The sequence below is a fragment of the Dermacentor silvarum genome, chromosome 7 (assembly GCF_013339745.2).
Source record: "Dermacentor silvarum isolate Dsil-2018 chromosome 7, BIME_Dsil_1.4, whole genome shotgun sequence".
In the NCBI taxonomy this organism is placed as follows: Eukaryota; Metazoa; Arthropoda; class Arachnida; order Ixodida; family Ixodidae; genus Dermacentor; species Dermacentor silvarum.
In genome coordinates, this window is record NC_051160.1 from 55,927,109 (window position 1) to 55,938,130 (window position 11,022).

At 48.1% G+C, this 11,022-nt stretch overlaps 1 protein-coding gene across 1 annotated transcript; it reads right to left on the minus strand.

Moving 5' to 3' along the window:
* Positions 1–7,697: 7,697 nt before the first annotated feature.
* Positions 7,698–10,760, minus strand: LOC125946756 (uncharacterized). Its single transcript, XM_049670719.1, has 3 exons — positions 10,662–10,760; positions 9,305–9,424; positions 7,698–7,997 (listed from the first exon to the last, which is right to left on the minus strand). The coding sequence occupies exons 1-3, from the start codon at positions 10,755–10,757 to the stop codon at positions 7,698–7,700; spliced, it is 516 nt and encodes a 171-aa protein (XP_049526676.1). The 5' UTR covers positions 10,758–10,760.
* Positions 10,761–11,022: the final 262 nt, after the last annotated feature.

Consider the following 11,022-nt stretch of genomic DNA (forward strand, 5'->3'; position numbering starts at 1 on the left):
TGTTTCAGCAATTTGGACATTAGTTTTAAGAGCCCGCATGTCTTTGTGCTTTCTTAGCCACATGTCACGAGTAGACTACCTTACAAAGCGTACGATAATTCCAGGTGTTTTCCCAATCCTGTATCGGAGCCGGTCTACGGTGTCAACATCATTTAGTCATTTAATGTGGAATACTCACAGAAATGGCCACGTCTTTCAATTTATCAAGCAGGTATTCATTCTGTGTTAATGGAATGCCGTGAACCTCCACATCCAGCTTTCTGCTGCGCCACTCAAGACTATCAACAGTTGTTTTTAGATCCTCAATAGTTTCTTTTTCGCGGCTTTCCTCTAGGTGAGTTGCTCGCTTTTCCAAATGAAGCTTGTATACGCTAGCCTGTGTCGGCGATGTAACGCTGAAAATTCCAGCTACTCTCCGAGCTGCCCAGGTGGTCGGCACGCGCTCGTGCCACTGCTCCCGCGATCGTCGTCGTCTTCGTCTGCTTCCACAGCTGGCGGCGTTGCCTCTAATCATTCAAGCGTAGAATTTCGCTTCTCTTCTGTCGTCGTAACGGGGAGGCCGTGTTGACGGGGGTATGAGCCATTCATTGTCTTACATAACGGATAAATTTAGGTTGGAAGAGCGCCCAAAGTATGCCGCGCTCCGACGAAAGCACCGGGGGCAAGTGGCCAGCTTCGAGGAGTGGATCCGTCCCTCGGCAGAGGCCGACAGTGTCCTGCGAGCGCTGTTCGCCTTTGCTGCGGAATTGGGAATTCTCCGCATGGTGTGACCAGGTGGGTAAGCGTTCCCCGGTGGCTGGCCCTGTCCTCATCTCCCGATTTCCCAACTCCATTACCCATAATAGACCCGATGAGCCATCCCTATCTCAAGAAAGCTTTACGATACCAAGTTTGAAGAAATTTCATTAAAAAACATCCAGAATGAACGCGCTTCGGAGAGGGCTCGTCGTCGACTTGCCGATTCTAGCGTGAGGGCTTCCGAAGCCCAGGCGAAACGTCAGCGAAGAGGCGCCGAGCCCGGGTTGGGGGAGCGCGATCTTGAGACCAAACGTCAGCGTCGTCTAGCCCTCCAAGAACCCGACAACTGTGGTGCACGCCTCGGCAACGCTAGTGCCCTCTTCCCCGCTGCGACGGCCAGGTTTCAACGCGAGTTTCTCAACCGGAACTTCGGAGAGGGCAGCAGTGCGTGTGACCGGTTGTGGCTCGAGCACAACGTGGTACTCGTCAGTACAATTTGTTCGAAGGAACACCGAAGAAACACACGACATGCTTTGCGTAGCCCCATTTCCTCGACAGGGGAGGGGCTACTGATGTTTTAAGTTTCGGATTTCTTTTTCTTCTGTCACTTGTCGGTTAAGGATTTCATCATACTTTTCCTACCTAACCTTACTGGACACTTTAACCTCTTCCACCTGCGATGGTAAATCAGCATGCGCGCCAAGCCTGCGACTTATGTATGCGCTAAATGAGGTGAGATCAATAGTCACCTTCTCGCTGCTTTCTGCGTTGTGCGGCCCGCCGGGCATCGCCATGACCGGCGGCCTTTCTCGCCCTTTGCTCTAAATGAGGCCTCTCAGCAGCCGGAACATTCTCCTAAATGGTAGGCGTTTCCGCATTCCGAGCACTTCATGGCCCGTCCATGGTCTGGAAGAGGCGTATCACTGATTCCGCACGTATGTGTCGATAGCGGTAATTCTAGGAATACAGGCTCACAAACAACGTGAAAACAGACAGAATACGGAATATCCGTCACATTCAGCGGACAAAACAGGTTGACGCTGTAGACAGCTGGTCCTTGTGTAAATCCTGGAAAGACGTGAATCAGAAGATAAGGTTGGCGTCCCTCAACCACCGCCACTGCCGCACGTCAACCACTTTGAATTGCGGCTCAACTTTCTTAAAGCAGGCGCTATAATGCTGACGTTATCGTTATGCACCTTTGTGCATAACGATAACTTGCACCGTGCACTATATTCACGGTACAACCACACTAAGAGGTGTTCCCACAGACCGTAATACCCTTAGCATCATAAGGGTGCTGTTTGCGCAGAATTCTCCCTTTAAAGAATTAAGATTGTTTGGTAATGAAAACACATGACACCCATATTTTTTGCAAATTTCTTTGGAAACAGGGTGATTTGATGGTCGAAACCCTCCTAAGAGTGCGAAGTGGTTTACAGTGCAGCCGCGAATATCTCGATAAACGTAACATAGGATCCCAGTTTTGGCGATGTAACTAAAAGTTGTTACCATAAATCGTGTTTTCCAGATACATATTAGCCGATAGAAAAGGAACAAGTTTTTTTTTCGGTCATTGATATTGTTCTGAATTGCAAGCGCCAAAGAATTGTATGAAACAAGGATACGTGAAGAGGTTCTGCTGTATTTCGTGATACGTTGAACCACATGTTGTTCTTTGCACTTCCTACTCATTAGGTGCCCTTTAGCCATTCGTGAAGGTTTACGAGCGCTTTATATTCTACGTAAAACAAGCAGTTGAGCTGTTCCCTTCACTTGCGAAGAACAGAATATTTAAAGGGGTTCCGCGTATTCACAACGCTGTATGTTAAACATTGAGCCCTATCTTCATCAGCTATGCACGACCGCAATGAAGGAAATGGAAGAGCGAATCTACAGCTCAAGCCAAACAAAGGTGCCCTGACGCGATGACACATGCCTAAGCATTTCAAACTGCAATAGCATTTCCAGGGCACTTCAAAGAGATTGAATGACAACGCCATAAGAAAATAAACTTTCGGAATACAAAGAGTATATTGGAACCGTCGTCTCTTTTTTTTTTTTTTTTTTTTTTCAGTTGAACGAGCAGATTCGTCTCGAGGGATGGAAAAAATGAACTTGGCTAGCGCGCACAGTCGTGCATGAAATACTGGGGCACCGTCGATGATGCTTGAAGGTGAAGGCCAGCCATTGCGGACCTTCGATAGCAGAAGCACCCGGCGTTCTATTGAAAGGTGAGCGCGCGGTAACATCGTTTCAACGCGGCGGCGATGGCGTGGTCGACCAGTCGAGGTCCGTGGAGTCCGGAACGAAGAGCACGCTGGAGTCCGAGTGGCGCTCGCTGGTCGAGCTGAGGCTGACGGGAACCCTGAGCGGCAGCCTGGTCCGAGGCTTCGGGCGCGGTGGTGATTCACTGACCACCCCGGGGTCCGATGCGCGGCCACTGGGTTCCGTGTTCGCCGCCAGGAGGCGCCGAGGCCGCGGCATTGGTCGCAGCTGCGGTGAGCTGCGGCTCACGCCTTCGTCGCCGCTGGGCCTGTCAAAATATTCAGCGTTGTCGCTTTGGCAGATTCTCCAATAAGACTGGCAGATTTTAGTCAGCGGCCAAAATATTTTCCACTAACATCATCTGCCCTACGGTCCAGTCACGTCTCTGCCCATAAGCCCAATACCACTCTGCTTCTGCCGTCAGGGGTAATGCTACGAGTTATCACGGAAGTATAAACATTTTCTACCTGACGAAGACAACGACGAACTGGCCCTTGTGCAAGCTATCAGCTATAGATTGATCAGCGTTACAATACCTTTTGTAAATGTACCTTGGAAATAGTCTTCTATGTAATTAGTGCTTCATTCGCGTGACAATATGCCATAAGCGATCCTTAGTAATTTTCAGCGGATATCCGTAGGTATGTAGCGGAAGCCTATAGGCGTTCTTAAACAAATGTTGTTGGTAGAGCACGGTCATAGTAGGTGTAGAATCAGACTACATGAGTACATTGTCAACATTCGCAGCAGCGTTTCCAGACATATAAGACACCAAGTGTATTACCAAATAATGTCCTTTATTTCGAACACATTGGTCCGCGAAAGACATGAAATGTAGTTAAAGAAACGGTGTAACGTTGTGGTTCACAAGGTGTGGTTGTGTGTGTCCGCCCCTGTCACACAGCGCATACGTTTAATTTTTCACTACATTCGTGTCAAATTGACATTCGTGATTCATTGTCAAATTCACACTCAACAATTTCTCAGGAGTGGTGATTGACTTCTGCATAAAATGCGCACAAAATGAAGCGCACAAGTGCCGTGCCTAGGTAACACCCACAGATGTCGTTTCCTTATTCGTGAGACTCCGGAAGCAGAACACCGCATCATGTACCACATGACCTTATGAGTCATCGTATGCGTACAGCGCTCAGTAATTGAGACGTCATGCTCGGAGCGCGCGTCTCTCGGCAGTTCTTGCGCCACTGGTGGGTGATGGGGAGACAGAGCTGCTGCATTTTTGTATCACATGGAAGCGAGAGTGGTTGTGATGCATTGTGACTGCACTCGGACCCCCGGCGATCGTCCAGTGATCACCGCTGGCGCAAAAAGCGCCGGCCCTCCAAGCGGTCAGAGCGTGGCGCCTCAATTGCTGAATAATGCACAGCGTGAATCACATTTGTCTAGAGTGGTCGAGCACACGGCTGCGGGATGAGCCAACATCGCTTATCGGTAGCTGCTGGGTTCGAGACGCCTTGGCTGCCTTGGCCACGAGCGCCAGGATAGTGCATTCGCGGCCTTATCGCAGTGCCAACATATGCAAGCAGCAAGCAAAGCGAGAACGTAGACCTGGTCATCCTCATCCAAGAGATAGTGTACAGGCCGAACCCGCGATGAGACCGCGATTGGTCAAGCCTCAAGCACGCGCCTTGCACTAAATGTGCTTCATTAGTATTTACGTGCCCTTGGAATCTAATATGTGTGTATCTTGCTCATCTTTGCCACCTTGTATGTTGAAGCTCGGTTTTCACAGTTGTCTGTCTCGGCGCGTACGGTGTCAGTTTTGTGTAGCTAACGGGTCTCGAACCCAGCAGCCTTTGCCAAGCGACACAGGCGCAGGTTTGCAGCCGGCTCCTTGACCAATGGCAGGCAAGCGTGATTCACGCTGTACATACAATGACTCAATCACTTCCCAATTTAGGCGTTCACACACGGTTCATGACGACCATCGCTTCCGTTGTTCGGTAGATGTCTGACACGTTGGTAGTGCGCTATAGGTGGACTTATCCCTGAATATATATCGCGTCTGGTTTCCTTGAAGCGGTATAATAAAGGCAACATTATTATTTAACAAATATTACATGCATCTGAAGTGAGTCACCATACACGTAGTGAATTCCAGATGTTATCTGTCAGATTATTACTACTCTGTAGGAAAAGATATTACCGAAAATAGTGGACTGGTTTTCCTTGATGGCTAACAAAGGCAACAACAATCTTGACTGGTCTCTCTTGTTTCCCGCCTTTTTTTGGCCATATTTCCGTGTTAGTCGTCGTCCCGTAGTCCTGTTGTTTGCGCTGTCTGTTCAGCATGCCGACGTGCTTAGTAGCTAAATCTCACGTGGGGTTCGCATGGGGCCGGAGGGGGCCGCTGTATAGACCTTTTCACAAACCGACGTTTGAGCAGCGCCATTGGCCGACACGAGCGACGTCTAGCGTCGCCGCCATTTTGGACTGTGCGCCTTGCGAGAGCAGGCCGGCCGCACTTCGGTTGTGTGATCTTCGCCGCGCATTATTTCGATTGTTTTCTTCCGCTTCGCTTGTCTTGTGCCGCTTGACTTGTTACATGTTTCACGTGCTCGCGTAAGCGCTCAGTGTAGTGTGCCATGGCAACAGCAAACCCAGCCAGTGGCTGTGGTGTTTCTTCGTCGGTAGCGGCGGCAGCCGCGTCTGCTTCGTCGAGACCTGGCGTGCTAATCAGCGGTATATTTCATTGTTATTGCTGGGCACATATGACCGTATAGTCGATTGAATCTGATCACCATTACGTTTCGCGATTGAGGGTTGCCTCATTTAGCGAAAGCAGGCGCGTACGTAGCTGCCGGGCAATGCTTATAGAACCAGGCGCCGGCAGCCCGACGACGCGTGTCAGTGGTTGGTAGATATGCGGTGGTTACTCCATACGCTTCCGACGCAACTGAACAGCTCAATCATGCAAAATTTATTGGATGTGGTGCGGCGCAGGGTGCTTATAACCATATGTCAAAGCATAAAGCGTGGCGACCGACGCGCGGCAGTGATCACAGATGCCAGCGCGACTGATACAGCCCAGGTGCTAGATTTTTATTTTTAGTATTTATTTATTTATACATACTGTCAATCCCAATAGGGATTATAACAGGACTTGTTATAAAGATATATTTCTTTACATATATTTTACGTTTGTTTACCTGGGATGGCTTTTCTTTCGAATGTCTGAATTTGGAACAAGCTTCGCTCACGGTGAACCTTAACGTAGATCGTGCGCGAAGTTTGTATTGAAGATATCGCGTACGGCAAGAATTGTTCGTGTGCGCTATCTCTGAAGCGAAATAAGCCATTAATATTGCAGCGTTAGGGCCATCTCTGCTCTTTTTCTTGTTTTCCTTACACCGCCTCACTGTGCTATGTTCATAATAAAGTAATGTCGTGTCTTAACAATTGTCGAATAAATACATGTGCATATGACTGTAAACCACTACTGACCGTGAGTGAAAAGCGCTTAGTGGTCAGCGAAGCAGTCTCTGCACGCACGTAAGCATTTCACTTGATCGACTGTGCGATTTTTTTTTTCGTTACTGTTATTCTTGGAAGCATGATGCTATTGTCCGCGCACCCATGCGAATACCGTTTTTTTTTTTTTACGTTCTTACTTGCGCGGGCTCATTTAGCGCATTTCTACGCCACGCACAGTTAGCGCATTACGGTTCCCGAACTTTAACACTGACGCTAGGCCGCACTGATGAGGTTGACACGTTCGTTTTTGCATTCTCTTGCTGCCCAAGCACATAGACAACGCTCAAAGATGGGTGAGCTCGATGCAGCACCACACTGTTGAAGTTAATTACCTTTATCGGCAGGGCCGCGTAGGGTGCGTGTGAACGCAGAGACGATGTTTTGGGGGACACAGGGTCTGCATACATCTTCCATAGGACACGATTTTTCCAGAGCGTTGCGAAGTGTATTTACCGACTAGTTCTCTCACAGAGTGCTCCAATTTGTCTTATACCGGTGTCACACGGCCACTTTTGATAGCGATCGAGACCGATCTGGATCGGAATGTTCGACCGCGATTAGCTCCCTTCCGCAGATTGAGCAAAGAATCCAATGGCGACCAAGAAATTCGACCCATATCGGGCTCGATCACGATCAAAAGTACGCCGTGTGACCCTCGTATTAGGCACTGGAATGAAGTCGTGTTTGAAAGAATAACAAATGTAGCCTCTGCCACTACATACGAGAAAATATTGCATCGAGGAGCTGACAATTCTCGCAACCTGTTGGGAAATGTGCCGAAAGAGTTTACCAAAATGCGTTATTTTACTGATGTGTGCATTGGTTCACATTAGACTGAAATGCCAAGTCCTCAGGTGATGCAGGAAACCGGCGAAGCGTGAACATACCACATCGCGGCAGTGGTCTCGCGGAGTGCTGTGTTGTGGACACACTTAGTCCCTAAAATCGTTATTTTCCGCTGGTTGTTTGTGCACCCATAAACTGCACAGTGCTGGCCTGTAGCCTTTTGATGAGTATATATGCCATTATTTACGAGCGTAAGTCATTCGTGACAAAAATAAACGGAAACATCGAAGGAAAGCTACCACTCCGCGATGCAAGCGCAAGGCAAGCTCACAGTCCAGACCGAACAGGCAACACTGGCACATACTCTCCACGCCAGACCGTCGGGAGCGCCCTCGTGAAAACGTCTATACTCACGAATGGCTCCCGGTGGGCGTCCTCCTCCTGCTCGCCATTACGTAGGCCTGCGGGTGCTGCAGCCCCACGAGGTGGCGCAGGCGCAGCGGCTCGCGGTCCTCGCACGACGACCCGAGCGCCGTGGTGCGACGCGTGACGAACACCTCAGAGGCTGCGGTGGCCGGCCGAGGGAGCGCGGGTGGTTCTTGCTGCTGGCCGATCTGCTGGCAGATGTACAGCGTCTCGTCCAGCGTCGACGTGCGGCCGAACGAGGCCGACCGCTCGCGCAGGTAGTGCGCGTTGCCCGCCATCAGCACCTGTGCGTGTTTGTTTTGTGTTTGCTTGCGTGCTTGTCGGTTTCATAGTTTGTGGAGTGCCCAATGTTAGACATAAGCTATATCTGCACTCTCCTCACGAGCTGTAGCACTGAGTAGCTGAGGTTTTAATAAATAAAAAAAAGTTTGCGTTCCACCCAACCCAATTAAGGATCAGCCACCACGCAAGGCGTCGACCAAGCGTTATTCTGTGGGCAAGTGCGAAGAGAGTAACTGCATGGCATAGCTGTTGAGAGCAGGGCGACGGTGGTCATCGTGGCTATTGTCTTTGTGTCCACTGCAAGATGAAGGCCTCACTTAGGTATATCGAGGTGCCCCCGTCATATACGCCAGTCGATTCCCCGCCATGGTAGCAAACATCTTGGTTTTGTCAAACCACTTAATTCACTGACGGTCCCGAATGAATTTGCCTTTGCCGAGGATGTTACCGTAACGGACCACCGATTTCCTGTTCTTCGAATTACTGCCCAATGTCACGTCTGCCGCTTAATCTGCGCTAGAACATCGGCTACCGCCGTTTCCTCCATGATCCACATTGCTGTCTTCCTGTCCCTTGACGTAACGCCTCTTCTTGTTCCATATATATATATATATATATATATATATGTCGTTGCGAGGTTTCCTGCAGCTGCTGCTTAAGTTTTTTATTATGCTTATGTTACAGTCGAACAAGATAATACTGATCTAATGTACTTCTACTCTTTTATGTAAATTTTCCTTTCAGTGAGAATGATCTGCCAAGCATGGCTTTCATGTAGATGCAATATGTGCTTCACTATTCGGCAGGTCTGCACAGAACGCAGAGGCTTTAATGCAGATTCAATTAACACCTAGCACAGCAATTCCGGACAAATTCACCTCGGCTGCGGGATTTCTGCAAGTTGACCTCGGCAAAATACCCTTGCGTCTTATGGTTATCTGTAGTGGCCGAGTCTTGTTTGTCCACTTTAAATATTCTATTGGGCGCCGTTCTTAAAGATCCCGATAAACTTTTCGTTTGAATGTCAGACGAAAACTTTGTCTGCACTGACTTTCAAATTTACTATTTTCGTCAACTTTTCAAGAAAGCTTGTAAACCGAAATAACAAGCTTTGCAAATGTCAGTCACAAGAACTTTATTCGTCTTTGTTTTAAATGCAACGATAATCACTGAAGTTGGCTTACCGTTTCCCTAATAAGCACATTATTGCGTTTTATAAATATTTTAATGGGACATTGAGGTTCGGCCCCGCACTAATTAAACCTTTCTGTTCAAAAGCAAGGCACGTAATACACGGAACAAGGCGTACCCGCATCATCTGGGAGTCTCTGTCGTACGCGTCGCAGAACGAGCTTCCCATCTTGGCAGTGGTGGCGCGGCTGACGCTGCTGCATGCCTCGGTTTGCACTCCCGACGACCGGCGGCTCATCTGCGTATACGGGCAGAACACTTGTGATAACATGCAATTGATGACCACTTCAATATAATCAAAGAAGGCCTTCGCTAGAGCCTTTTATTTCTGCCTATGTTGATCAAAGCATGGCTCGATGCTCAAGTTCAAAAAAAAAAATTTACCAATCTCTACCGAAGCTTTTCGTATGCAGTCCAATGGTCATTTATGTTATCCACGGTTTTGTTACCAAGATGATGAGACGTCGTGTGGAATTCTTAAGCGGGAAGCGCGGGATATTGTTGCCCCACACGCGGAAACGTAACGCTAGCCGTCCAGCAATTTGATAGTGAATTTCAAAAGCAGTTTCGGAGACTCTTCAAAGGCAAGCTCTCTTTTTTTTTAGCAAAACAGCTTCAATGGCAGAAACTCAGTGTCGGCCATGTGCGGCAACATTAGACGGAGAGCACCTGTGCAGCAGAGATCAGTCTGCGCAGCAGTCGAATGGTGAAATGCTGAGACCGCAGGAATGCAAGAGAACTTCACACGACGTATTAAAACTACTGAGCCAGTTTAGCTCGGTCGCCTGCTCCGAATATGGCCCTTGCGTTTTAGACTCGTAGAAATAATACAAAACGCGAACTACAACTGGCAAGTTGCAAGCCCAAAACCTACAGAGCGAAAATTTATTTTACCGTAACGATAAGAAACGTAGTCGGCTAGCTTTATTCTTCGTCATCACCACACTCATTTGCACCCGCTCACTGTGTTACTTAACGCGGAATCCTTCGCGACGTTCGTCCATAGTGATTCTGCTGACAACAGCGTCCCCATAAAATGGCAATAAAATTTGCCTTCTGTGCAAACGAGTCTGTGTGTAATGCAAACATGCGCCATCAAATCACCTCATGTGACCCCCCGCAACGTTCAGGAGGTGCTCACACACGCTTATTTGTTTATTTATTTATTTATTTATTTATTTATTTATTTATTTATTTATTTATTTATTTATTATTTATTTATTTATTTATTTATTTATTATTAGTTTTTGGAGGTGGGAGGAGGGTATGGGCTTTTTCGTTGACAGTACGAAGAGAAAAAGAGGAAATGTGCTTAGAATTACAGAAAGTTTTCTATTGTTCCTCAAATTTCAATGACCAAGGCACAACGCCAGTAACGGTGCCCAATTCCGACACCTTTACAGAAACCCACGTAGTTATAGGTGGGCACCTAACCTAACCTAACCTAACCTAGATGAATGCTCAGCCTGTCTGACCTGTATTTCGGTGGCAGTGCTCCTGGCACCCGAGCGCATCGGCGGCGGAGTGACGAAGTCGTATGAATCGCTGGTCGATGATGGCCGCACCAGCATGCTCTGCAAAAATAACAAAAGGCACTTGCAATACAATTGAAGGGGAAATGTTTTTATCTAGTAGTATCCCGAGAGGCTCACGTCGTAGGTCGTTCACCGTTGAGAGGGCAACAATGGGGTAGTAGGACGTGAAAGAGAAAAAAACGCATCTGGCTCCTTGGCACGACAAACAGACTTGGCGAGATCGTACGCATTTAATTACAACAATTTCCTTTTGATCGAGAAAATTTATTATTAATTATGTCACTTTATTTAGCAGACTTCA